Source organism: Artibeus jamaicensis, unplaced genomic scaffold, assembly GCF_021234435.1.
Source record: "Artibeus jamaicensis isolate MK-2021 breed Jamaican fruit bat unplaced genomic scaffold, CSHL_Jam_final contig_76, whole genome shotgun sequence".
Lineage (NCBI taxonomy): Eukaryota > Metazoa > Chordata > Mammalia > Chiroptera > Phyllostomidae > Artibeus > Artibeus jamaicensis.
In genome coordinates, this window is record NW_026521954.1 from 27,589,085 (window position 1) to 27,615,810 (window position 26,726).

At 64.0% G+C, this 26,726-nt stretch overlaps 1 protein-coding gene across 4 annotated transcripts in view; it reads right to left on the reverse strand.

Annotated features, from left to right (window-relative positions):
* LOC119035502 (fibroblast growth factor receptor-like 1) overlaps positions 1–26,726 on the reverse strand; it is a 37,939-nt gene that overhangs the window by 5,231 nt on the left and 5,982 nt on the right. For 2 of the 4 annotated variants that reach the window (XM_053672315.1, XM_053672316.1), the window contains 13 exons: positions 22,691–22,776; positions 22,415–22,522; positions 22,097–22,192; positions 21,800–22,002; positions 21,542–21,721; positions 21,221–21,437; positions 20,763–20,975; positions 20,531–20,652; positions 20,317–20,442; positions 20,161–20,237; positions 19,672–19,772; positions 19,452–19,533; positions 6,531–6,631 (listed from right to left, as the gene is read on the reverse strand). In XM_053672315.1, the coding sequence (XP_053528290.1) occupies positions 6,531–6,631; positions 19,452–19,533; positions 19,672–19,772; positions 20,161–20,237; positions 20,317–20,442; positions 20,531–20,652; positions 20,763–20,975; positions 21,221–21,437; positions 21,542–21,721; positions 21,800–22,002; positions 22,097–22,192; positions 22,415–22,522; positions 22,691–22,776 (1,712 nt within the window). Of the gene's footprint in view, positions 1–6,530; positions 6,632–6,831; positions 6,922–7,148; positions 7,454–19,451; positions 19,534–19,671; positions 19,773–20,160; positions 20,238–20,316; positions 20,443–20,530; positions 20,653–20,762; positions 20,976–21,220; positions 21,438–21,541; positions 21,722–21,799; positions 22,003–22,096; positions 22,193–22,414; positions 22,523–22,690; positions 22,777–26,726 lie in introns of those variants that run through there. The other 2 variants (XM_037126941.2, XM_037126943.2) reach the window with 2 other exon arrangements.

Consider the following 26,726-nt stretch of genomic DNA (forward strand, 5'->3'; position numbering starts at 1 on the left):
CGATGGAGCGACGGCCCGACACCTCCCTCTCCCCAAGGAGCCGGCTCAGTGGCAGAGGAAGGCCTGACCTGCCTGGGCTGGGGGCAGCGGAGCTTGAGCAGCGGGGGTGTCTCTCGGGCAGCAGCAGCCGAGCTGTTTAGACAGAGGTTGTGATGCCCCTCGGTCTAGCATCCTGCAGGACAGAGCCAAGAATGGCCAGACGGCCGGAAGTGTGGCCCCAGGGCGGCCCTGCGAGCAGTGCTGGGGGACAGGCGAACTGGAGCCAGCCTTATCCTAAAGCAAACAGTCCCCTCCCCGCCCCTGCAGCCAGACTGCCCCGCCCCACACCGACCCGGGGCCAGGCCAGGCCCCTGGGCTGCCCACACCTGCCCCGGCAGAGACTGCAGCAGGCTCCGGGCAGGAAAGCCCCTCCTGCAGGTCCCTGGGAACACGGCTCTCGACGTGACGGCTGCAGCTCTGTACTTGGCCTGGGGACACAGGCCCCCACCAGCCACCTGGGCAGAGTGTCCAGACCCCTCAGCACGGGAAAACTAAGGCAAGGCGGAAGCTTTGTGTGTGGGGGAAATGCCCGGGAGGGGAGCCCAACAGCAGCTCCGAGGCAGGGCCTTGGCCTCCTCCAGGGACCACCCCCCGCACCTCAGCCCCCTCCCTGTGAGCACCTCTTCCTGGAAGCCCCCAAGCCTACACACGCCTAAGCCACAGGTGTGGGAAGTTATGGGCACAGGCAGGCCGCGCAGGTCAATGGAGGAGCAGACCGGAGGCGGCAGAGGCCGGAGCGGGGCTCCCCCGCCACCGTGAGGGCTGAACACGCAGTGGGGCAGAGAGGACGTCTGTCCCCCTTTCCTTTCCCTCCTCCTCCCCTGGCTGTGAGGGCAAGGCCAGGAATGGGGGGCGGGGGTGCCCAGGGGCTGGTGTTCAGTGACCTGAAGGCCCCACCCCCACCTGGCTTCTCCCAGCTCAGGTGTCACTCACACCCTGTCACGTCAGCTGTCCCCCAAACGCAGAGGCTCTCCCTCAGAGACACAGACTGCCCAACTCTGTCCCCACTGTCCCCCAGACAGCCCCCCCACGCGCACAGTGCCCAACAGTGGGTGCAGACCTCCCACAGAGGGATACGACCCACCTCAGAGGGCCTAAGGCCCCAGGCCCACTGCTGTCACCCACCAGGCCAGGTTTGGTAAGACAAGAACCTTCTGTCACCCCGTGGGCCCAGGGATGGCGAGGGGAGCCAGGCGCCAGGGTGCACAGAGAGGTGACACACAGGGAAGGGTGGAGACAAGGCCCGGTGCCGTCTCTAGGTGCCCTGGCTCAGCACTGAACCCAGGGCCTCAGCCTGCCCCGGCCTGGTGACCTTCCCAATCCCCATCCCCCTTTGTCTGTCTGTCAGGGGCCTGGCCCTAGACTATCAGCCTGGCTCCTCCCCACACCGAGGCTGTCTGTGGGCTCTGACCTGCTCACCCTGAGCTCCTTCGGGATGGCTGGGCCAGGCCCCGCCCTGCTCCAGGCCCTGCAGGGGTGGCAGGTGCACTGCTGTCTCAGGCCTCGCCCCACACCTGCTTCCCAGCTGGTGACACCCAGGCTGTTGGGGCAGATACAGGTGGGAGCGAGGGTGCCCAGGGACAACCCGCTCATCAGGGCTGCCTCTGTCCCCAGCAAGCCCTGCAAAGCCCCAGAAGTTTCTGGTGTGGAAGGAATTCTCCAGCCAGGGTGGTCATGCATCTGGGCCAGTCGTGCAGGGATTGACTGTGGGCTGAAGGTACCGTCTAGGAGCCCCTGACCTGCTGGGCCCACTGCTCCCGGAGGAGCCAGGAGGCCTGGGGACAGCACGGGGGACAGATCAGAGGGCGGGGAGGAGAGGCAGCCATGGCTGGGACACCCGCACCAGGCGGGCCCTCCCTAGGAGGGCAGGGGGACCCGTGTCCCGCTGTGAGAACGCATCCAGCAGGGGCTGGCTGGGGAGGCCTGACACCGTCGGGCGCAGAGCTGGCGCAGCACACGCGCACAGGCACGGCTCCCAGCCACTGCGAAGCCCAGGGCAGCCCCGGTGCGCCCACAGGGGCTGTGGCGGAACTGGCAGGGCCTGCGGGATGGGCAGTCGCCTCAGAAACAAGTTCTCTCTGGGCACAGCCAGTGGACAGCCTGACCCACTGCTCAGGCAAGCTGGTGGCAGCGGCCAGTCCCCTCTACTGCCCAGCAGGGCTCTGGGCAAGCAGATCAGTCTGCTGCCTTCCCTGAAGTTCTCAGGGGCCCTGCCCACAGACACCCTCCTCCTTGCTGTCCCGGTGACACGGGGTCTCATCCTGATGGCACCCCTGCCCTGGGGAAGCCACGGAAACTGCTGGCAGCTGACAGTGACCAGGGAAGCGCCCAGACCCATTGCCACAGCACCCACCTAGGGGTCTCAGCTGGACACCTGGAAGCCCCCACCTCATGTCCTGGCCTTGCCAGGCCTGCCAGACTTCAGGCTGGCCCCTCTACCCTGCTGCTCGCAAACACCACTCACCTGGAACTCGGGGCCCATCACAGGCTCCTCGGAGGGGCCCCACCCCCACCTGTCGAGCACCCACAAGGCCCTTTCCGTTGGGGCCTCCCTCAAATCCCAGCGCAGGACCCCGACCGCCTGAGTGCTCACGTCACCTGGGAAACACGACGAGGATGCTTCCTGAGCCGGGAACCCCGGGGCCAGAGGTGGGCAGAACCCACGCTCTGAGTGCTGTAAGGACTCTCGCACTGGACAGTCCAATGCACCCAGCAGCCAGGGCTCCTCCAGGCCAGAGAGCCCCTCACACCCACCGGTGCCTGCCCCACCTGCACCACGGCCCAGGGCCACAGCACATTCCACAGGGGCAGGTCTGAGGCTGGGCCACCCAGCCCTCCAGGTGTGCGGGACGCCCATGCTGTGCCCCACAGTGAGCCCACAGGCCCTGCCAGGAGCAGGCAGGTGCAGCAGGAGCACAGAGGCCACCCGAGTCCCTGGCCCTGGGTGGGCACGGCGCCCTCCTCCCGCCCTGGCTGTGTATTCTCTCCTCAGCCATGAAGTCCCTCCCGGGCTGAACTGGCCAGGCCGGAAGAAAAGCAATTGTTTCCTGCCTGGACGGGAGGCCTGGGTCCCAGCAGGCCTGCTGCTCCAGCGCCTTCCCTACCGCCTTGCTCAGGGGACAGCTCCTGGAAGCCCCACCCAGGCTGGTTCTCCGGGGGGGGGGGTTGGGGGGGGTTGGGAGTGTGAGGGCATGCAGGGCCCAGACCTGCTGGACTCCAGGCCCTGCCTCCAGCCACCCAGCACAGGCACACCCAGTGCAGACTCCTTACTGGGGACGGGGCTGTGGACAGGTAGGGAAGCTCTCCGTGACAGCCCCCACGACCCCCCTGAACTCCCCAGGAACCAACCTCTCAGCCCAGCCCTGGTCTGTCCCCCACTCAGTCCCCAGTCCAACTACACCAAGGCACCCACATATCCTAGACGTCTGCCCTGACCTAGGTGCACGGCCCCTCCAGCCAGAGACGCCCACCTGGAAGCTTTTCCTCTCCTTCAAGGCCTGGCCTGGCCCTGTGATGCCCATGCCTCTCCCCTCCCCAAGCCTACCTGGGCTATGGGCCCTGGGTGGCAGCACCCCCCACCCCACAGGCCGAGGACGGGGCCCAGAGAGCAGCCTGGCTGGACTCCTCAGGGCTTGGTCAGGGACACGCCATGGCCACCACTAGGAAGAGCCGATGATGGACAGCAGGGATCACAGCCCCGGAGAGGGTGCCTGTGGGGTTGGGGACAGCAGCTTAGACACCCCTCCCTTCCACATTCAGATCTGCCCGCTGAGGCTGTCACCAGGACACACCAGGTGAGGCACAGAACAGACCACATGAGGCCAAGGACACCCCACAGTGGGTGGGTAGCTGGCGGCAAGTGCACAGCGCCACAGCCTGCCTTCCCCAGACAGTCAACAGGGCCCGAGCCCAGCCCCGGGCAAGCCACAGGTTGGGGCCGCTGCTGGGGGAAAACCAACATTTCCATGGCCGGCGAGGCGCCTGGCGGGAGCTGGAGGCCCATTGATCCTGCACAATGGAGAAGGGCCTGTGTTTCCAGGCCCAGCCAAAGGAGACTTTGTTCACGGCTCCCTCCCCCCCGCCCCCGAGGGGACTGTGATTTATTCTCCCGTCCAGGAGTGGGGCCTGAGTACGCGAGGCGGCTGGCCCGCACCCCACCTGGCAGTGCCTGGGCCTGGCTCCCGCCTGTCCACCTCAGTCCACCGCCCTCTGGCCTGCTGCTGCCCAGCGGGACCTGGGGGGCAGGGAGGAGTTCCCCGCAGCCCAGCGTGAGGCCACGGCCCTGTGATGCTCACATGCATCCTGACGGCCACACATGTTCCCACTGAGTCACACGCACCGCAGACCCAGAGGCCCCAAGCCTGTCCTCCCCTGGTGGGGGGGGGCAACACACATGGCCAGCGCCCAGCTTCCTGGCATCTTTGTTCCGTTCACCCAGCGCAACCTGGAGGGCTGGCTGCTCAGGGCCCACTCCACGGCGTTGCCATCCTTGGAAAAGTTCAAGTACAGCACTTCCCAGAAAACCCCTGAAACAACTTCTTCCAAAGCTATTTGAGAAAAGTATTTCGTTCTGAACCTCTCAGGCTCCCACTGTGAGAAATAAAATGGAAATGGAGAAAGCCAAATTCTATCTTTTCTCAACTTTGGAAAAAACAGTTCAAGACAAACCTACCACGATTGTGAAACTTTGGGAAAAGGGGAACTTTGAAAACATGATCCGACTCCAGAGATGTGCCGACTGCAGAAGTGGCGACACCATGGGGAGAGTGGTTTTCAAAACACCCCACACACGCTCTGTGCCAGTTTGCCGACCCAGAGGAGGTCCACCCTGACCCGCTCACCCGGGAAGTGGGAGAACCTCAAGTCAAGGCCCAGAGACACCAGTGCAACTCAGGAAGAGTGCCTCCGCCCCCACCCGAAACCACAGAGGCCCTGCCTTTGGACAGCGGCCCCCAGCTCCCTGCTGCACCGAGCCAGCGGAGCTGGATACCAGGCCCAGCTCCACGGCAGAGGCTGAGGGGCACAGAGTAGGGTGTGGCCCTCCAGAGCCCCTCAGCGCCAGCCCAGGCCCTGCTGCCCACTGCCATCCACTGTCCACTGCCACCCCCACTCCACCTCGGGCTCCCACCAATGACCAGGCCAGGACAGCAGCCTCCAGAGCCTCCCTAGCGTAGTGGCCAGGGGACAGGCAGGTGTGGGGATGGGGGCGTCTGAGCAGATAAAGGAAGAGTTGGAGTCTGGGCCACGGGCTGCCAGGGGCCTTGCTGAGCATAACTCGAGTGCCCACAGTGCCCAGGACGCTGCCCAGACCAGCCATGGCTGGGCTGCCCCCACCCCCAAGCCAGCCGGCCAGTGCCCGGCTGGGCGGGCGGCGGGAGGGGGGGTACCGTGGCATGAGGCCCACCTGGGCCGCCGCCCGCCACCCAACACCCGAACGTGGCCATATAAGGCCGCATAGGGCTCGGTGCGCCCACTGGGCGGCAGGGGAGGGGTTCAAAGCCTCATAGGACTGGCGGACAGGGCAAGGACGATCCTGAGTGGTCAGCACACCCAAAGGGCCGGCCTGGCCACAGGTCCCGCCTAGCTGAGGGGAAGCCAGCACAGACCATGGCGGGCAAGAGTCTGAGGGTACACATCACCCGTTACCTATCAGCTGCGGATGCCCCGCTGGTTGGGGCTGGGGGCAGGTCAGGGGCCCCTCAGGGGCAGCCCAGGCCTGCCCACTTGGACATCAGGTATGTGAGTGTGCACTGGGCTCCAGCGTGGTGCAGGCCAAGAGCACCACGTCCAACCTCACATAGGCTGTCCTTGGGGTCTGCCTTGAAATAGGCCCCTCCCCTACACAGTACAGCACCCCTGGGGGCTGGGGACTCTGTACCTGAGGGTGGGCAGGCCCAGGCCACAGGGCTGGATCACAAGTCCCAGACCCCAAGAGTGTATCCATTATCCCCACACTGCACCCTGGTCACCATGGGACTTAACTGGGTCCACTGTGGCCAAACAGCCCACCCACCAAGAGTCCAAGATGACCAGCGGCCCTCAACTGCAGGTTCTCATGTGTATATGGATATGTGTCCTGTGGGGAGCGGAGGCCAGAGCCTACCCAGCTGGCAACTGTGGGCCCCCCTAGGTGAGCTGGGGGTGCCCTTAAAGAAGTCCCTGCAGGTGAGCTAGGGGTGCCCAGGGGGTCAGAGGGGGCCCTCTGGGTGAGCTGAGACTCCCAATGGGTGAGGCGGGTCCATGGGTAATGGGGGCCCTTGTGTGAGCAAGGGGGGTAAGTTAGGGGTACCCTATGGATAAAATGGGGGAACCCCAAAGGTAAGAGTGCCTCGAGGGTGAGCTGGGGCCTGCAGGTGAGGGGCCACTAGCACAAGCCGGCAGGGGCGGGGCACAGGCACGCGCCAGGCGGGCACTGGGGCAGAGTTGAGGGCCGGAGGGAAAGGGGCGGTGCTGGCCGAGGCCGGGGCGCTGGGCCGGGCGCCAGGACTCACCTCGGGCGGCGGCAGCAGGCGGGAGGGCCCCCAGCAACAGCGGCGGCAGCAGCAGCAGCAGCAGCAATGAGGGGCTCGGCGTCATCTCGGCCAGTCCGGACCTGGGAGTTTGGGGGTGGGGGGCGGTCACTGGCGCGCGGGGTGCGAGGCGCCACCCTCCGGCTTAGGGCCCCGGACCGCGGGGGTGGGGTGCGGGCTGGTGCTCCTGGCGGAGGAAGCGGCGGCGGGGAGACCGTGGGTATCAAAGCAGACAAAGGGTTTACACTAATTACCGCCTCCCCGCCGCCCCCTCTCTAAGCACCGTCTGGATTCCTGGCGCTTGTAACTCGGGCCTGCCCGCGGGACACACAACACCGGCGGCCCCGCAGATAATCGCCTGCGCCATTAGCGGACAAATTTGCGCTGGGGGGGGGGGCCCACGTGGGGTGCCTGGGGGGCGGGGCGCGCAGGACCCTGGAGCGGGCGGGAGCAGCGACGGCGCGTGCCAGTGCCCAGTGGCGGCCCCGCGGATCAGGGACCGTGACCCTCCCGGCCTGCGCCCTGGACCCCGGACCCCGACCCTCCCACTCAGTTTCCCAGTTGTCCCCGGGAACCGCAAGCAAGCGCGGAGGGGCTCACCTCGGCCGAGCTTGCGGGCGGTGGGGCTCAGGGCCGGGCCCGCGGGGCGCGCTGGGCGGTCATCGCCGCCCCGGGCGCCGCACCCCGCCGCCCCGCGCCCCCGGGCCCGGCCTCGGGATGGCCCGGCGCTACCTGGGCGCAGGCGGCTCCGGCCGGGGCGGGAGTCCGGGGCAGGGTGAGCAGCGAGGTCGCGTCTAGGGGCCGGAGGCCGGCGCCGGGGTCCCGGGGCGGCGGGGCGAGGGACCCGGGGCGGCGCGCCGCGAGGCGTCCTTCCCTGCGGGGCTTTGTCAACTCTCCCAGAGCGAGCGCCGAGCCCGCCGCGCGCCCCGCCCCGGCACAACTTTCCGCCAATCGGCGCTCCGAAGCCCGCCCACTCCCCTCTCGCCCCGCCCTGCGCCCGAACTTTCCGCCAATCCGAGCGCGCGCTCGCCCCGCCCGCGGGGCCCGAGGGCTTAACCCTTGAGGTGCGGAGGCCCGCGGGCGGGGCAGCACCCCGGGGCGCAGCCCCGCCCTCATCCGGCCCGCCTCCACCCGGGCCCGCCTCCTCCAGGTCCCTGCCCCTGGTCCTAGCCCCGGCCTCGGCCCCGCCCCCACCAAGCTCCGCGCAACGCCAGGTGCCTCGGAGCCCACCCTATCTCTTTGCAGCCGCCTCAGAGGCCCCCAAACCAGGGCACCCTCTTCCCCAGCACCCCCAGAGCTGACCTCTGGCCAGCTGCATCCAGCTGCCCAGGAGTGGAAAACTGGATGGCCTTGGGCGCTTCTGGGCCGCGGATCTGTGTTTTGTGTTGCGGTTGGAGTTAGAGGCGTGATCCAAAACCCAGCTTCGGACCACAGCGGCCGGAAGTGGAGCCCAGGCTTACCTGGTGCCCTTGACCGAGGGCAGGTGTGTTCCCACCGCCCACCAGCAGGCTTCTAGCCTCTCACCTGCTACTGATAACAACACAGGACCTGAATAATGATAGCAGTAGAGAACAACACACACAGCGCTTCCTTTAATCCTCACAGTGAGGCAGGTGTCTGTCACCTGGTGCAGATGAACAAATGCAGGCACGAAGAAGGCAGGTAATTCACCCGAGAGTTCCCAGCCAGTAGGGGGCATGTCCAGGACTGACCGGGCTGCTGTGGAGTCCAGCTCTCCTGAGGTCCTTTCTCCACTCTGCCCCACCTGCTCTTTCCCTGCACGCGCTGGCTCCCGTGCCTCCCCCACTTTCACTCGTCAGTCTCTCGGACACTCACGCTGTCCTCTCGTCCTTTCGGACCTGAACTCCTCCGGGTCCAGGCTCCCCCAGCTTCCCTCCACTGTCACTTCACTTGAATTGAAAATCACTTTTAAACACAACTCTGACCCTTCTGTGGTTCACCAGCGCCCACAATACTAACCCCGTGACTTTTGAGGCCCCGGATGCCTGGGTCCTGCCCATCTCTAACCCAACTCTGCCCACATTACAGCTCCCCTCCCCCAGGGCCCGGCTCCCCTGGGTCTTTGCCCACAGTGTTTCCTCGGGGAACACTCTCCCCTCTCAGGAGGCCGCTCTTCCAGGAAGCCTTTCAGGGAAGACTGGATCTAGGGAGGCCTTGCAGGCTGTGTCCCCAGAGCAGAGGACAGTTGGTGAGGGGTACCAGCCGTCAGGATCTGGGGCCCATCGAGGCCCCGCCTGCCCACCCTTCCCCAGCCAGTGAGAAGGCAGCCCTGCAGACCCTTTCTCTGGGCCTGTATGAGCATGTGTGGGACAGTGGGGGCAAGAAGGCAGATCTGAATAGCTGTCCTGAATTTGGAGTCAGGCTCTGCAGGCAGGTGAGAGGCCACTACGAGCCACCATCAGGGCCCGCCTGAGGACCTGAGGCTGGCACTGGGGGACAAAATGGCATGTGGGTGGAGAGGTCCCAGGCTGCCCTGGACTTTGGACTTCCAGGACAGGTTTGAGAGGAGACACCACCCAACCATGAAGAGCTCCACAGGTGTGTAGGCTGCCAAGGGCAGGTGTGTGGGAAGGTGGCTCTGAAGTAGATTAGAACAGGAAGTGGGCAGAGGGTGGGAGACAAGGAGGGCACAGCAGGTGATTGGGCTCAGGTGGGTTGGCAGTACAGGCAGGTGGGGAGGCGTGGCTCCTGCCGGGTGTGAGAGTGAAAGCGGAGCATCCTGAGTTCTGCGCCCCGCCCTGGCTCTGAGGGTGCCCACGGCTCAGGCCCACTCCCTGCGCAGGGACGCGCTGCCCCCTGGCGGAGGCACTGGGCGTGGCGGCTCCCCTCCCATGCTGCTGCCCCGCCCAGCCGGCCCGGTCCGCCCGCACCCTCTCCGCCTCACTCCCCACCTCAGCGCCAAGCCTTCCCAGCGCGGCACAGGCCGCTTCCTGCGGAAAGCCCTCCGACCAGCGGGCTCCCACGGCCCCTTCCTGACAACTGTCCCGGAATAAGGAATCTCATCAAATCCTCCCCCTTTTAAACTGAGGCTCAGGGCAGTTCCCTAATGGCTGGGTCTCTGTCTCCACACCTTCAATCTGATCCCACAGGACTGCAGGAGTCCTCACCTGTCTCCCACCTGCCCTGCCCAGGTGAGTCCCCAGAGTATTAATTCGCTAGTCGTATAGTCATCGTTGAACCGTGACAAGCTGAGCCTGGCCCTGAGCCCCGGCTCTGTCGCTGGCTGGAGATGTGGGGTGCAGTGAGGAGGCCGTGGCCCCAGCCCTCCCAGAGATGGAGTCTTAGGAGCAGGTGTGGGTCCCGATGAGGCACACACAGACAGTGGACACACTGATGTCACACACAGATGTCACACACAAAGAAAAGACAGTGATCCTTGAGAAATAGCAGGCAAATGAGGGGGAGCCTAGGATGGCCCCGTCCCCTGTGTCCCCTGCAGACAGGGGATGGAGAGGGCCAGCTGGAGGGACATGTGGCTGGAGTTCACGGGGAGAGTCCTGGAGAAGAGAGAGTGGCACGAAAAGGGGACAGCAGACACCTGCAAAGGCGCGTCTGCCTCAAGGCTTCAGCAGCGAACAGGTGGGTGCAAGAGTGGGGAGAATCCGAGAAGGGCCTGGGAAGTCACCACCCAGTGGGAGAGAGCCACACGGGGCACACATGGTCCCTGAGAACCTTGTGACCAATCTAAGGAGCATCCTGCCGATTGCATGTGGTTCTGGCACTTCCCACCCAGGCTTGGCGGCGAGGCCCAAAAGGATTTGTTCACAGGTAACTGAGCCGCAGAACAAGTGCAAGAAATGCATGGGGATTCAAAATGAGCCAGCACCCAGACACGGTGGGGCACAAAACGTTGGGCACCTGTCCCAGAACTGAGAGACATGAAAAGAGGCCCGAAGTTGCAGCCAACACTGAGGGGGGAAGTCACTCAAACGAGCCAGGAACAACGGAGGTGGAAGAATTGGCAGATGAGAGCATCACACGCACCCACTGGGACTCTCTCCCCGGGGGGAGGTGGCGAAAGACTGGTCACAGGAAGCAGATGTAGGGACAATTTTCAGCCTCTGACTGGACTTCCAGAGGTGAAAACTGTAATGTATGGGATAAATAATACATGGGATGGGAATAAGGACATTGCAAAAGGAAAGACTGATGACCTTGAACACATGGCCACAGACACTCTCCAGATGAAACGGGGAATGCTGGGAGTCAGATGAGGCCAGTGTGAGACGGTCAGGCGGTGTGCCAGGGGCACCAGAGGCCCCAGGAAAGGAGGCAGAGGTGAGAAATAAAAACTCTTTTAAGAAAAAAACAGCCAGACTTTTTCCAGATGTATTGAAAAATATAACCCCACAGTTCCCAAAAGCTCAAGAAAACTTAAACACAAAAAGCATGAAAAAACTACACTGAGGCAACTACATCACTGTCAAAATGCTAAAAAAACAAAACAAAACCAGCCCTGGCTGGTGTGGCTCACTGGATTGAGTGCAGGCCTGTGAACCAAGGGGTCACTGGTTCAATCCCTGATTGGGGCACATGCCTGGGTTGTGGGCCAGGTCCCTAGTTAGGGGCGCTTCAAGACACAATCACACATTGATGTTTCTCTCCCTCTCTCTCCCTCCCTTTCCCTCTGTCTAAAAATAAATACAATTTTTTTAATGCTGAAAAACAGTTATAAACAGAATAGCTTAAAGCTTCCCGAGGAGAACAGGTGCGTTTCGTATGTGGGAACAAAGAGAAGGAGGTTGAGGGACAGAAGCTGACGTCTTATCGACCCCAAGGCAGCGAGCAACCTGTTTACAACGCCAGGAAAAGAAGCCGCCAGTCTGCATTCTGCACCAGCACAGAGGCCGTCTGAAAACACAGGGAGGTGAGGGCTCTTCCAGGCATAAGAAGCTGGGAGGGTGAGTCGGCGCAAACCTACACTGACGCTAAATGCTGAAGTCTGTCCTCTGGGCAGGAGGACACAGTACCAGCTGGAAACCTGGAGCCACGCAAAGCAATGAGGGACATGGGAAATGGAAAAGTACCTATTAAAGTGCCTCTCTTGGCCCCAACCAGGGAGCTCAGTGGGTTGGGCATCGTCCCGCAAAGCAAACGGTCACCGGTTTGGTTCCTGGCCAGGGCACCCGCCCGGGTTGTGGGCCAAGTCCTTGGTTGGGGCTCATGCGAGAGGCAACTGATCAGTGTTTCTCTCCCTCTCTTTCTCCCTCCCTTCCCCTTCTCTAAAAAATAAATAAAATATTTTCTTAAGTAGAAAAAAAAGAAATGAGGTTCAAAGAAAAAAGGTATTAATCCCCAAGCGACCACTAAAATAACCTACCAGAGGGTCACAGCTAGAAAAGGGGGAAAGAACAGGTGAGACAGATAAACGGTCAACATCAGGACGGTAAATTTAAACCCAACCAAATCGGTCATCGCACTAAACGTAAGCGATGCAAAACGTTCCGGCGAAAAGGCCCCGGTTACCAGACTGGGTCAGAGAGCAACGGTCAGCTCCAAGCGCAGACACAAACAGGTTGGACGTGCAGGGGTGCGGGTGTGTGCCACGCTGACACACACCCGAAGGGTCCCGGAGGGCCGGGCGCTGTCGGACAGCGCGGACGAAGAGCAAGGGCGGTTCCTGGGAGAAACAGGGTCGTTTCGACTCAGGAGGAGGACGCGGTGCCTCTGACGGTGCACGCACCTGACAACAGGCAAGAAAAACCCAGGAAGCAAAACTGACGGGGACAAAGGGGTAAATCCAAAACTACGCTCAGAGACTCCAACACCCCTCACCCAATATTTGATTCAACGAGTAAACGAAAGCCACTAGGAATGCCAAAGACTTGAACAAGCCCACTAACCTGGCCCAGCTGATATCCTAGAACAGCCCGGCATTTTCTGGGCCCTAGGTCTCAATGTATTTGAAATAATTCAAGTAATGCAAAGAATGTTCTCTGACCACGTTGGAGTAACACTAGGAATCACTAACAGAAAGGTGTCTGGAAAATCCTCAAATATTTGCAAACCAAAGAATCCACATCTTCATTTCCCATGACAGGAGAGACCAAAAGGAAAATTAAACATCACTTTGAACAGAACGGAAAGGAAAAGACAGCATATCGGACACATACCAGTTCACGCGCTCCTTGGAGAGAAATCGAGAGCGCCGAACTGCAGCCCATGTTACAGAAGCCAGGTCCCTTCCACCCAAAGAAACTAGAAAAAGCTGAGAGCAGGCAAAACCCAAAGAAAGCGAAAGAAAACAGTCAAGATCACATTAGAAATCCTGGAAATAGAAAAAATAATGGAGAGATTTAATGAAACAGAAAGCTGGTTCTTTGAGAGCAGTGAACTCGATAGATCCCTTACAGATGCACCTGGGGAAAGAGAAAGAGAGGTCACTGCAGGTTCTACGCACAGGAAAAGAATAATAGCACATAGTGTAACTCAGTGCCGCTACATTGGACCCTTTAGATGAAATGAACACATTCGTTGAAAAACAAAAGCTTCCAAAGTTCAGTCTGGAAGAAATAGATAACCTGATTATGCCGTTAAACAACTTGAATTTAGTTAAAAAACTTTATCCCAAAGAAAGCACCAAGCCCAGAGGCTTCCCTGAGAAATTCTACAAAATATGTGCGGGGGAAATAAAACTCGTTGGAGAGAGGGAAGCCTTCCAACTCACTCCGCGAAGCCAGCGTGGCCAGAACAACGTTGGTGGACACAGACGAACCGCTTTTCGTTTCCATTCACCGGAGCCAACAGTGTGAAAAAGGGGCATCGCGTCACGGCCAGGTGGGGTCTACCCCAGGGAGGCGCCACTGGCTTAGCGCTCGATGAACAGAAAGAACACCCACGTGACTGTCTCGAGGGACGCAGAGAAAACACGGGTCCAAGTCCCACGCCCACGCCTGACCTTCAAACGGACAACTCCTGGCCGACCAGGCTCGGAGGACTTCCCCGACCTGCTAGAACACATCCGCAAAGTCAGCGTGGCCACGCCGCACCGAACTGTTCAAGACGCCCCCAGACCCAGACCCAGACCCGGGCTGATCTTCCCACACCATCCAACAGGCTAGGCTGGCACAGATTGCAAAGAAATGAGCAGAATGACATGATCATCTATGTAGAAAATTCTACAGAATATACAAGAAAAAAGGCACGGAACTAATAAAATCAGGGCACTTAGCGAGGGGGCAAGATGCCAGGGCAATACCTACGCGTGGCTCACGGGGTGCAGGATGGGGCGCGGCACGCCCCGTGGGGACAGGTTCACGGGCCCCTGAGAGCCGAGTCCCGCCACCCAGTCACCCCTCCCTGGGGGTGCACCGAACAAGAGAAGGACCCGCTGACGGAGGTTCAGCCGCAGCTGCTCACAGCCGCTTTATTCGCAATTGCCCCGAACTGGAAGTGACCCAGAGGTCCACAGACAAGTGATGGGCTGGTGACGGGTCATCCAGTGGGGCCCTGTGGGCGCTAAGGAGGGGTGAGCGATGGACACAGCCATCGAGTACAACTCGGATGACGGTGCTGGGTCAGAGGAGTCGGTCAGAGCACACGGTGGCATGAGGCCATCTGCCCCGCATCCGTTCAGAGGCGGAGCCGTGGCTGCCGGTGGCGGGGGTGGGGCAGGGCACCAGACAAGGGAAAGGTTTGCTGCACAGGTGGCAGTCACGGTTTCCTGGCACAAATGCGTGAAAACCAATCACACTGCAGTGCTTTAAACAGCAGTTTGTTGTGGGGATTATACCCCAGGAAAGGCGGAGTTTAACACCAGCTGATGCGCCCGGAGAGCAGAGGTCTCTGCTCAGTCCGGGTGGTGGCCGGGCTCCCGGCGGCGGAGGGGACCCCACACCAGTGCCTGCTGAGGGCGTGAGACGATGACAGTGCCCTTCAGACTTCCGATGCACAGACAGCCTCTTTGGGGTCACTGTCTCATCCATGACCTGCATCTTAACCTCCGACCTCACTGGAGCTTCTCCCTCAGGGGCAAAGGCCTCTCCTTCCGGGACCCTGCTCTGGGACCACCGTCAGGAGGGACTGGGACCCACGTACCCCTTCCTCTCTGAGGGACACTGGGCACTACCAGTGACTCTTAGTCACAGACTCTATAGGGGTGAGTGGCCCGTGCCCACCCTTTTGAGGGATGAACTCGGAAGAGCAGCACCCCCAGCCTAGCCTGCACCCGGGGTCCCCTTCCGATGGGTAGCTGTCCCCACAAGGGTGTGGGCTTGGATCTGGGTCCTGCCTCATGGCTGGCCCTCACAACAAATGGCCAGAGATCTTGGCAGGACACTGGGCAGGACAGCAGGCTGCAGGGGGCGTTGGCCTCCTGGGGCTACTGGGCAGGTGCCTCCACGGGCTGCCTCGGCCTTGGGAGGAGGGTCCCCCTTCCCATGCAACCCCAGTAAGTCCCCTCGGCTAGCAGGCTGCAGGGGGCTGTGCTGCACCCCGGCGGGTGTTGTCACAGTCCAGGCGGGTGGGAGGGGCATGTGGACCGAGGCAGCGGCACCCAGGACCACTCTCGGCCCGGGGGGGGGGGGTGCTCTTGGCAGGCCCTGCTGTGTCAGCCTAGGCTGCAGCCACACCCTCCGTGGCCCATGCTGTCCTCACACCCCCTTGGGGCTGCGGGCCTGGACACTCAGGCTGGCCCTCCTCCTCCTCGGCTGCCCCCGCAGCCCTGGAACCCTGAGGGGGCCCAGGTCGCACCCAGGCATACGGTGACATCCTGATCCCCCAAACTGTGGCTCCCACTTGGGTTTGCTCTGTGCACACCTGGAAGGGGCCAGGGTGCTGTGTTGGGCCTGAGGGGCCGCCTCCCTCCCAGCTCACACCTGGGGGGCGGTGCCCACCCTGCTGCTCCAGGCCCAGGATGCTCCCCGGCCCACCTCCGGGACCAGTCCCTGCACTGAAGCAAACACTGAGGTCGGTGTGTCCCCGTCATTCCCCTGGCTGTGGGCCACCAGCACTAAAGGGGGCCCAGGACACAGACCCTCCATGAGGGCTCCAGCACCCAGTGACCTTGCCAATGGGAAAGAGCGCCCCGGTTACTCAAACAACCCGGCACTGGAGGAGTGCAGGGGAAAGGCAAGGGCTGATTGCTATTTCAACGGCTGCACCGAGGACCGGGCACCCCTCCTCTCCTGAAAGGGAGCATGAGGGACACATTCGGACGGGGTCATGGTGCTGCGGCCTCAGGAAGGCCGGACCTGGCTGGGACCCTCACTGGCTAAGGAGCAGCCATTTGCAAGACTTGGGAGGGACACCCTGAGACCGGACAGGGCTGTGGGGACAGACAGGCAGGAGACCCTCAGTGAGGACCCCACCTGTCACACCTGCACTCCTCTGCCTCCAGCACCCGAAGGAGGCTGGCTCCCCGAGTGGCCTGGATGCACCCCCACCCCACCTCCCTGGTGGCGCTGGCAGGAACCTAGGCAGCGTGGTGGTGACCTCAGCCCCTGCACAGCCCGTGCAGGCCTGGGACGCGGCCACCGAGACGGTGCCTGGAGCCTGGGCATGGAGCTGGAGGCCCACAGATGGGTGCTGGCCTCCCGGTTGCCCGCGGCTGTGTCCCCAGGGCCCTCCCGGGGCCAGCCGCCCCAGCCGGTCAGAACCACAGCAACTCCCACATGTAGCATTTCTGAGGTGATCGACCCTCAGGGGTGCTTGGCATTTGTGAGGTGACCGACCGCACGAAGAGTCCTGGGAAAGGAAGCACCTGGGGGCTTCCCGGGGTGCAGCCTGGGGGCTGCTGGGCAGCTCTGACCCTCATCATAGTGAGAATTCACACCCTCGTCCAGCGCCCCCCAGACTCCGGCCAGTTCACGGACGCAGAGCTTGTGACGAGGGTGCAGGTCCCTAAGCAGAGTCCACGCTGCAGTCGCTGGCACACCCCCAAGCAGGGAAGGGCCCTTGCGGCCCTCTCCTGGGGACCAACAGCAGCAAGGGACGTGCCAGCTTCCTGAGGTTGCCGTGCGCTGGTCTCGAGCGCGAGAACTGTCCTCGACGTTGTGTGGGGCGACACGCCCTCCTGACCCGCAGGGCGCCAGCACAGGAGGGAGGGCTGTACGGGTGCCGGGCCCTCCCTGCTCCCCTCCCCCCCCCGCGCCCCCCCCCCGCGGGGAAGCCGCAGAGGTGGTTAGTTCCCACATCAGAGACGTGTCGGAAACACAGGGAGAGGCAGGGGTCCCTTCCTGCTCTAACCTGACAGGCCGGCGCCGAACGACACACGTGCTTTGCCACGACACAGCACTCGGCCAGCCCGCACGTGCTCTTTTCCGTCCCGTCACGGAAGCAGTCGGGGGCACTCTGCCACCTCAAAGGGGTGCAGGCACGTCTTCACGGTTTACTGTGATGGCAGTCATCTCAATACGATCCAGAGTTGTTTTCGAGCTCAGTGGACTGGGCAGGCAAGAGGTGACTCACAAGCTCAGTGGGTGGCGACACACCCCAAGGTCAGAGCCTCGGGGAAGGTCAGGGATCTCACAGTGTCAGAAATATTGGCACTTCTGACTTAAAGTGAGGTAAGTGTTGCCCTGGCTGCTGTGGCTCTGGATTGAGTGCTGGCCTGTGGACTGAAAGGTCGCGGGTTCGATTCCCAGTCAGGGCACATGCCTGGGTTGCGGGCCAGGTCACCAGTAGGGGGCGTGTGAGAGACAGAGGATCGGTGTTTCTCTCTCCCTTCTCTAAAAATAATAAAATAACAAAAACACAGGGAGGTTGGCTTCTGGACCTCACCGTGCCCCCTTCTAAGAGGCGTGGTGATCGCCGGGACTGTGAGTTTGGGGGAGGCCACGCCTGCTGCTCGCCCCATTCCCTGGGCAGCAGGTGATGCTGGCAGGAAAGCCCCTGCGGCAGGTCTCGGTGTGGCAAGGCGATGTGGCCACCTGCCACAGACCGCCTGAAGCCGCCAAGGCCTCTGGCAGCCCCAGCCGCGAAGCCCCGGGCGCCCTGGCGCGGGCCCACGTCACCCCCTCCGTCAGCTGGCCTCTGACTGAAAAAGCCTCAGGCTCGCAGCGAAGCTCTGACCCAGCTTCCCACGTAGCCCAGTGACCCAGACACGCTGAGAGGCGAGCGTTGGCCCGAAGGCTGCAGCTCCGCTGCAGTGCCGCCACCCTCCCCCATGCCTGAGCTGCTGGGGGGTCCCTGTCAGCTGCGTCTCGGTGGGCGGAACCAAGGTGGCAGAGCTGGCCACCGAGGGGACGACCAGTTGGCCAAACTCAGAGAGCCCAAGGTGGGAAGCTTGGGGGAACAAGGGGGTCTGGGGAGAGGCACAGAATGAGGGTCACCACATCCCACAGGGACACCTTGGTCACTCCAGGCAGCGTGGGGGAGACTCTCCAAAACAGGGCCCAGGTGCAGAGCAGCTGTGGCAGCAGGGACAGAGACGGTGCGGGAGCTGCCACGGGGGCCTCCCCAGCCCCTGCCGGTCTCAGCGCGGAGCCCAGGCTACACCCGCAGCAGCAGTGTGGGCACAGGGCGGGGACGCCTCAGCACTCTGGTGGCCACCCGAGTGCACGAAACGTAGGAAGCCACAATCATGGTGGAGATGGTGACTCACTGTCCCTGTAGACGGGGACGGAGCACAGATGACTGCCCCAGAGCCACAGTCACCTGCAAAGAGGGAGTCCCTCCTACCAGGACAAGTGCAGTGGCCAGGCCAGAACCCACGGCTGAGGCACAGCCTTGAGCGTGTGCCCACCACACTCCTCCCTGTCCCGGGGCATCTCGCTCCGCACATCTGCGGGTCCTGGTGTCCAAGGAATGACCTGGTCCACCAGGGAACCCAGACCCCGCCCAGGAGCTGGAAGCTGAGACGGCCCCTGGCCGCCAGGGTCCTGAAGCCACTGTGTGAGCAGGTGGAGGAGAGACTGCTTTGCAGCTGGGGTGACGAACCCCCACACCAGGCCCCAAGCCCTCAGGCACCCCCATGAGAAAAAGGGGTATGGGGGGCCTATGGTGGGCTCTGGGGTTCAGATAAACGTATGACCCAGTGGACACCTCCCACCCGTGACCAGGCAGCTGGTGGCCGAGCTTCTTCCATAGACGCCAGGCAGGCAGCCTGGGGGAACCAGAGGGTCAGACTGGGCCTCGTCACCGGTCTGCCCTTCCTGGCCCATCTCCTCCGCACCGGAGCCCAGAGCCGCCTGAGGGACGGAGAGACCGGAGTGGGGTCAGGGCCTCCTCGCCCCCCACTCCACTCATAGGGCCCCTGGTGTCTGTCTGCTCCTGTCCAGGTGAGCTCCGCACCTGGGAAAGCACTCTCTCACCTGTCCTGCCTGCCTGGGAGCAGTAGGGGCAGGGGTTCTGTGCCGCCCCCCCAACAAAGCAGGGGGGCTTCCCTGCCCCGACCTCAACTCTGGGTGTCCCCAAACTGTCTTCACCTGACCACACCACCTGTTTCCTCCTGGGCCCACAGATGGAACAGGAATGCCCCTGGCGGTGGCCTGGCCTGCTGCTGGCCAGAGTCTGGGCCCCACAGCCTGGAGCCCACCCTGCCCCTGCCCGGCAGGGCAGAGGGCGAAGCACAGTGGGGCTGCAGGGGGGGGTCTCCCTGCAGGCAGAAGGTGGGAGGGGACTGGGGCCTGCTGCCCCCTGGTGCTCGAGGAGACCCCCCCGAGGGGGACGGCCTCCTAAAGGCAGCTGCGCCTCAGCCGCCTCCAGCAGCTCAGGCTTGTTGGTGCTGCACCCGCTTCCCCTCCCGGCACCTGGGGTCGAGGGGAGGCCAGGAAGGCGAGCTCCAGCCTGCGTCTACCCACTACGGCACGCCAGGACCAGGGTGTGGGAAGGCACTTTATGGGGCAAGTGGCCCGGGTGGGAGGAGACACGCAGAGCCCTCGGTCGGCACAGGCTCCAGTCACGGACGGCGGTGGCCCTCACTGGGCAGGGACCTCCACATACCGCACGGGGTCGGAGAAGGGGCCTGGCCGGGCCCAGTAGTCCACCGCTCGAACTCGGTAGAAGCCAGAGATGCCAGCTGCGTCTGGGGACACAGAGGTACACACATGTTCCTGAGCTTGTGGCCCCTGAAGCCCCCGACCGCAGGCTTCACCACTCGTGGTCCCCCGGACGCCACACCGCAGGTACTCTGCGGAGGCCGGGGAGCTGGAGGCAGACCCACCTGGGCTGAATACAAAGAGGTTGAAAGTCGATGGCCTTCTGCTGACTGGAGCGTACCCCTGGCCATCCAGGGAGAACTGGACCTCGTATGTCCACAGGCACCTGGGATGGTTGGTTAGTCAGGACCCGGGGAGGTCCGGGTGGTCAGAGCCGATCGCCCCAGCCCCGCACTGGTCCCTCCCGGGGCCCTGGGCACGCTCCTGCCATGAGGACCAGCCACGCCATCTGAGCGGAGAAACTGGAGCCCACCTGCCACTGGCGTCCCCTGTAGGTGCCCTCACCCTGCATCAGGCAGGGGTGCCTCTCCTCTGTGTGAGGGGTCTGAGGGGAGGGATGCGTGGCCTTCGGGGTGGTCAGGGTGGGGGCTGAAGGCCACAGTGGGGTGACCATGGGGCACTGTGGCTCGCAGGAGGGGTCCATGCAGGGGTTGGGGGAAGAACGGGCAAGTGTAAGACAAAGACAGGGGTGCGGGGTGACCACCCTCACGCACTTTGAGGCTATGCGCTCATCCGACCAGACCAAAAGCAGCTGTCCGCGGGTCAGGGGCAGAGCGCGGAGCCGGGTCACCTGGAAAGAGGGAGGCACTGTGACGGGGCGCGGAGAGGGTGGGGCCGGGGCCGGGGCGGGGGACAGGACTCCCACTTGCCTGGCCCAGCAGCTCCTCGGGGCGCGCGCACACGTGCACCAGCAGCAGCGAGGGCAGCGGGAGCTTGGGGCGCAGCGTCAAGCGGCCGCTGGCAGGGAAGGGGCGCGGCGCCGTAGCCACAGGGTCCTAGGAACAGGGGCGGGTACTCCGGACCCTCGAACTTGGGAGCAGCCCCGCCCCTCGCCCCCCCACCCCCACCCCGCTGCCCGCGGACCTCCGCTGCACGCATGTCCCGGAACTGCTCGGGAGAGGGGAAGACCGGCCGGCCGAGGCGCTGCCACTCGCCGTGCGGGCTGCAAAGCTGGTTGTCCAGGTATAGCGTGACGTACACGAGCCCTGCGGAGCCGGACGCTGGGGCCGCGCCTCCCGAACCCTCCCCCTCCGACACGCCGGGCTCCCGGGCCAAAGCCCGCCCCAGGGCCCCCTCCCTGGAACTCAGTGCTCACCTGGGCCCGGGGGAACCCCGTGCAGACGCAGGGTTAAGGCGACGCTGCGGTTGGCGTGGGGGCGGGTGTCATCGCTCGCGTAGACCAGAACTGCGGCGCGCCAGGCGTCCGCGGCGCCGGCTGGGCGGTGGGCGCTGGCCAGGACGCCCACAGTGTGGTTGGCGTCCAGCACCACCCCGCCCTGCGACACCTGGGCCCAGAGCTGCTCGCCGTCTGCGGAGCACGAGGCTGCGTTCAACACACGGAGGGCGCCACCCCTCTCCCCTCCTAGAACTGGGTTTCCCACCATTTGCCCCTTCCACTGGGGTCGCCACCAACCTCTGGGGTCCCCACCAACCTCTGCGGCCCACCCAGCAGCGCACATCCGCCCAGCGCTTCTGCCGCTCCGGCCCCCAGAGGCGTGCGCGCTCGGTCCCGGGGCTCCCAGCCCCGCAGCGGCGTGCGGAACGCGGACTCACCCAGCAGGGCCAGCAGACCCATGGCGGTGAGCACCGGCTTGCGCAGCAGCTGCACGTGGGGCGGGCGGGTGTTGTTGACCTGGAAGCGGGCGGTGAGCGTGCGCTGGGAGAACGGGTGCGGGTGGTAACTCAGGAAGGCGTTGTCGTTGCTCAGGAGCGTGTAGTGGACGGACGAGCTGCCGTTGGCTACCAGCAGGTCCTGGTGCTGCGCGATGACCTGCGGACGCCGCAGCTGGGACCTCGGCCTCCAGGGCCCCCTGCCCACCCTCCCGCTGCGGAGCGCGGCCGGTGGGGGCGGGAGAGGTCCGGGGCCCGGCCCACCTTCACGACCATGGCCGCGTAGGTCACGTCGGCCCGCCACGGCTGCGGCAGGGACCAGCCCACCAGCGGGTCCGCCTCGTCGTTGTAAACGGGGGTGGCGGCGAACTTGGGGAAGAGCTGCTTTATCTGCTGCACCACTGCCTTCTCCTGCTCCAGGATGTAGATGGAGCTGCCCGCGCCCTGCGGTCAGCAGCGCGGCCTCAGCACCGACAGCGCCAGCCCAGGAGAACCACCTGGGGCGGCGGGACCGGGCCCCACCTTCTTGTGGAGGGCGATGTAGTCCAGCCGCACTCCCGCCTCCCCCGTGAAGAAGTTGGTGCCGCGGAGACAGTGCCTCAGGAGGCCCCAGCTCAGCGGGGAGCGCGGCGGCGGGTGGAAGGAGTCCCCGGGACCGCCCAGGCGCAGAGCGGGGCTGGCGGCGCGCAGCCCCTCGGAGCAGGCGTCGTAGTAGTTGAAAAAACCTGGCGGAGGGTTAGGCGTCCACAGCCTCAGGCGGCTGGGCCCCACCCCCACCCCCGCCCCCTTCGCATGTGGGGCCCAGGAGGCCCCGCCTACCTTGGGTGGTCATGGACACGTTGTCAAAGTCCTGGTGGTCGGGCTCATTCCACGTCTCGAAGTTCCACTTGGAAACGTGCTCCAGTCCGTACCGATCTGCAGTGTCGCCGCTGTCTGTCACCTGGGCCCCGCCCTGCTGCAGGGGTACGCCCACCCCAACTCCCGGGCAGTGCCCCCCCCCCACCGGGCTGTTCAGATGTGGGGGCTGATTCCCGCCAGTTTGCACCCCGCCCCTGTGATCGGTGAGGTGGCTGGGCCCGTGCAGGAGGGCAGCCAGCCAGGGACACCACTGCCGCCCCTCGTCCCAGCCTCGCCCACCTATGTATCTCCTGGCCAAGAGGGAGACCAGCTCTCTCCACTCAAACACCTGCTGCTTGTCTTCAAAGTCCGTGAAGTGTCCAGAGGGGCTGCCCATCAGCTCAAAGCCTGCAACCAAGGGGTGGCCCTGATGCCGCACACGTCCTACGATCCCCACCCCCAGGCCCCACCACACTGGCGCCGGGCCATTCCCGGGCGAGCAGCCACTGACGACCCAGAGGGGCCAGGTCACCGGGAGAGGGCACCTGCTGGGCAGAGGTCAGGGCCGCCACTCACCGGGGAGGAGCTGGTTCTCCCTGAGAAGGTCCAGGTAGCCATCCAGGTGGGTGAAGTTGTAACTGAGGCCCTGCCCCACTGACCTCCTGCGGAGGACAGGAAAGGTCAGAGCAGGAAGGGGCAGCCCTGGGCTGGAACTGTGTCCCTGGTCAAGCAGGCAGAGTCCACAAAGTGCCACCCAGGATTCAGCTCCAGAATCACCGGCCCCTCCCCTTGGCAAAGGCCAGCCACAGAAGCCTGTCACTCGCGGCCTGGAACAAACTAGTGCCCGTCCTGGAACCCCCACCCGAGTGGCTCAGGGGCTCAGGAGCAGGCCGGGCGGGCAGGCCTGCTGGGAAAGGCCCCGCACGCAGCGTGGAGCAGGCAGAACACACATCCTGCAGGGAGCTGACCGGGAGCAGGGCTGTGGGACAGCAGTCCGAGAGACCTGCTTCTCTGTGCCCCTGGAGGCCAGGGCCCCTGTTGCTGCCCACCCCCCACCCCACCACACACACTCCAGGAGGCAACACGGACAGACGGGGAAGGGAGAAGGCAGCACGTCCCACACTGCGGCCAGTCCCTAGGGGCTACCACTCCGAGAGGGATGAGCACCATCAGGCAATGGCTCAGCTCAAGACGCGCAGGAAGGGGATGTGTCAGGGAGCAAAGGGCCGGGCAGGGCGGGCTTCCTCAAGGTGGCATCCAGGGCCCCCGGAGTGCCGGGCAGCCGGCTGGGGGAGAGCGGAGGTGGAGGGCAGTGTGTGCAGAGGCCTGAGGCAGACGGGGCTCAAGGACAGGGAGCTGGGAAGGCAGGACGAGGGTGCACGTGAGGTGTCACACGGGCCTTGTGACCACAGGGAGGAGGGGCTCAACTCATGGGGGGGGGGCCCTACCGGAGATCCCAGCGGAGCAGCCAGCGCGGTGCTCTGGGCGTGCGCGTTGGTAGGATTTGTGGGTTTACAGCAACACTGAGAGGGACAGGCCCCGATTTCCTCTCCCCTCCCACCTGCACAGCCTCCCCGCCTGAGGGGGACATTTGTGATGATGGATGAAGCTACGCTGACAAGTCCCTATCAGGCGGAGCGCTGTGTCCCGGGGGGTCACTCTGACAGTGAGCCTTCTGTGGTTTGGAAAGGCTTGTGGCGACAGGGGTCTACACTATCAAGTCACCTGGCTTGGCCTCAGTACTCACCTGTCCACCCTTCCCAGCACCCCAGCCCCTGGCAAGCACATTTTGTTTATTGTCCTCAGTCTTTGCCACGATGTTTTGAAAGGGTCCCTCTGGTGGCTGATTGGAGCCAGAAGACAGTCCGCCAGGGAGAGATGGGGTGTCTGGATGAGGAGGGGCTGAGCAGATGGGTGTGTGAAGTGGGGAGACAGCCCGTGCTGATGGGTGCGGGTGAGCTGGAAGTGGGGCCCGGGCACAGCCCTCAGACCGTGGCTCAGGCCACTTGGCAGGTAGGGGTGTGGGCGGCGGTGAGATGGGTGGTCCTCCATCAGGCCCGGGCTAGGCAGTGGGGCAGGGGAACTGGAGGGGCTGGGTGGGCTGGGGTCCTGCCAGGTGAGCAGGGGTCTGAGGGCGGCCCTCAAGGATGCGGGAGGGAAAAGGCAGGAGGGCCCGCCAGGGAGCAGCTGGAGTGTTGTGTGTGCACGCGCGTGACGGCGGATGGGGGCGAGGTGGCGTCACCACAGATCAGGTCCCCACAGTCCCTGGTCTGTCAGTCTCCAGCCCAGCTTTGTCCCCTGAACCCGGAGGATCTGGACGGGTCAGCACCTCCCTTCCAGCTCTTCTCTCCCCCACTCCTCACTGTACCCCTGTACCCAGGCAAGGCAGAACATGGGCCTAGCCCTGAAAGTCCACCCATCACGCCCCCTGCCCTGGCTGGCCCCTCTGCCTTCCCGCTCTGGGACCCAGCAGGATCCAGCCCTCCCCTCCCCCACCCTCCCTTCCATCCAAAGGTCGAAACTGATAGTAAAGAAATCAAACTTAATGAGCACTTGGGTAAAAATTAAATGAGAGCGGATGATGGGTTCCAAAGTCCCACAGGTGGGGGTGGGGCAGACAGGCGCACGCCGTGGTGACCCATGGCGAAGGTACACAGCGCTCTCCAGACCCTGCTGGTCCCTGCTTTGTCTGGGGCCAGGGGCGCCCCCAGTCTGTCAGCCGGGGTGAACCTGAATGTCCGCCGGCCCAGCCAGCCTCGGCAACCAGGGGCCAGGGAATCAGGAGGGGGGGCTGGGACCCCCGGAGCAGTCCTTGGGCCCCGCTCTCGGCGCCTCCACTCCGTTAGGAAGGGAAATGGTGTCTTCCAGGCAGGGTGCTGAGCGGTAGGGAGAAGTGCTCAGCCCCCTCAGTGCTCCCCGGGCAGAGAAGCCTGGGTCACAAATGCAGCCCTAGCCTGGATCAACCCCGCCAGGGCGCGTCCATCTTGTCGCCCTGCAGGGGGTCGAACCTGGACCGCAGGCACGAGGAGTCGCTCTCGCACCTGGGCGGGGCGGCGGCAGCAGCGAGGCGGCTTCACCGCGCGCTCGCGGCCGGTTGGCGGCACCAGACCCCTCACCCGGGCCTGAGCGCGTGCGCCGCGAGCAGCGAGCTACGCCCCGGCCTAGTGAGTGCTCGGGCGCGCCGTGGAATGCGGGGAGGGTGCCGGGTGCAACCGCATGGGGTGTGGGGGACCAGCCGCGCGCGCGCCTAGACAGTGGGGACGCACCGGCGCGCGCCGGAGGGAACGCAGGGCGGGGCACGTGCGGGGTGGAGACCCAGGCCGGGGGCTCCCAGGGCAGGTGGGGGCGGGGAAGAGCGTGCTCAGCGGTCCCGGGATGCGGGTGGCAGAATGTCCGCCCCGCCGCCAGCCCGGGAGGAGGGTCTGCCCGGCCTCGGCCTTCTCCCTGGAGCCCCCAGCGCAGGCACACGCGCCGTGACGGGGCTTTCACGAGAAACTCGGCTCTGGTCCTCAAGGGCCCTGGAGACCAAGTGGGCTGCCTGCCGGCCTTTTTTCATTTGTAGGGACACAATATTTCCTTTCCAAATAAGTGAACTTAACAATTCAAAGCCGCAACTTAAAGACAAATATTAACTAAATAACCGTGTGGCTGTGGCAGGGAATGGGCAGAAGGCTGACAGCAGGTGGAAGGCCCCAGAGACCCCGGCCGCTGTCTGTAGAGTAGGAGAACCCTGGGGCCGGTGGGCTCCCTGCGGGGGCTCGGGTGCGCCTCAGCATCCTCCCCCGGGACCCCAGACACCTGCCCACGTGCCCTGCCAGACCACAGGTCGGCGGTGAATACACCACAGAGAGGCAGGCGAAGGGTGGGGGTCTGTGGCTGCAGTAGTGCATTAGGTCCCAGGGGTCCTGCAATGCTCTCAAAGGACAGCTGGGAACTCAGTTGTATTTTGTCACCTGCTTCAGACCTCCAGCCTGGGTGGGAGCTGCGTGGTTCCCAGGGTCTGCCCTGGGGGGCCCAAAGACTCTTCGAGGACAAGGCTGGAGATGGAGCCTGCACTGCCATCCCTGGCGGTCAACACCCCCACCCCCACTCCCATCTTTGCCCCCAAATGGGGCTCCTGGTCCCCTGGCCAGGCCCCGGGTTCACAACTGCTGCTGGACTTGCGGGCAGGCTTCCCCAGGCGCCAAAGTGGGGCTGAGCGTGGAGGGGCCTGAATGGAGTCCCTTAACCTCCTGCCCCTGTCCCGGGGGAATGGAAATCCGCAAGACGGTTGATGTTTATTCCCCTGGCAGCTCCCGTGGGGGCAGGGGAAGCAGGACGGAGCCAAGGCCAAGACCTCCTGGGACAGCAGCCCAGACCAGTGTGGACTTCCAGCCGCCCAAGGGACCACCCCTCCAGGATGGGGGGCACTTGGGGCTTTGGCACCCCACAGGTGGACCCTGCTCACCCTTTCCTTCATTTAAAAGATGGGGGACTGAGGTCCCGAATAATCACTGTGAAAACAGCTGCCTGCCAGTTCACGTGTGTGGGGCGCCAGGAGAATCATGTCAGGCGCTGCCAGCCGGGCCCTTCTGCGTGGGGGAGAATGGAGATGCAGGGGAGCCAGGCCCTG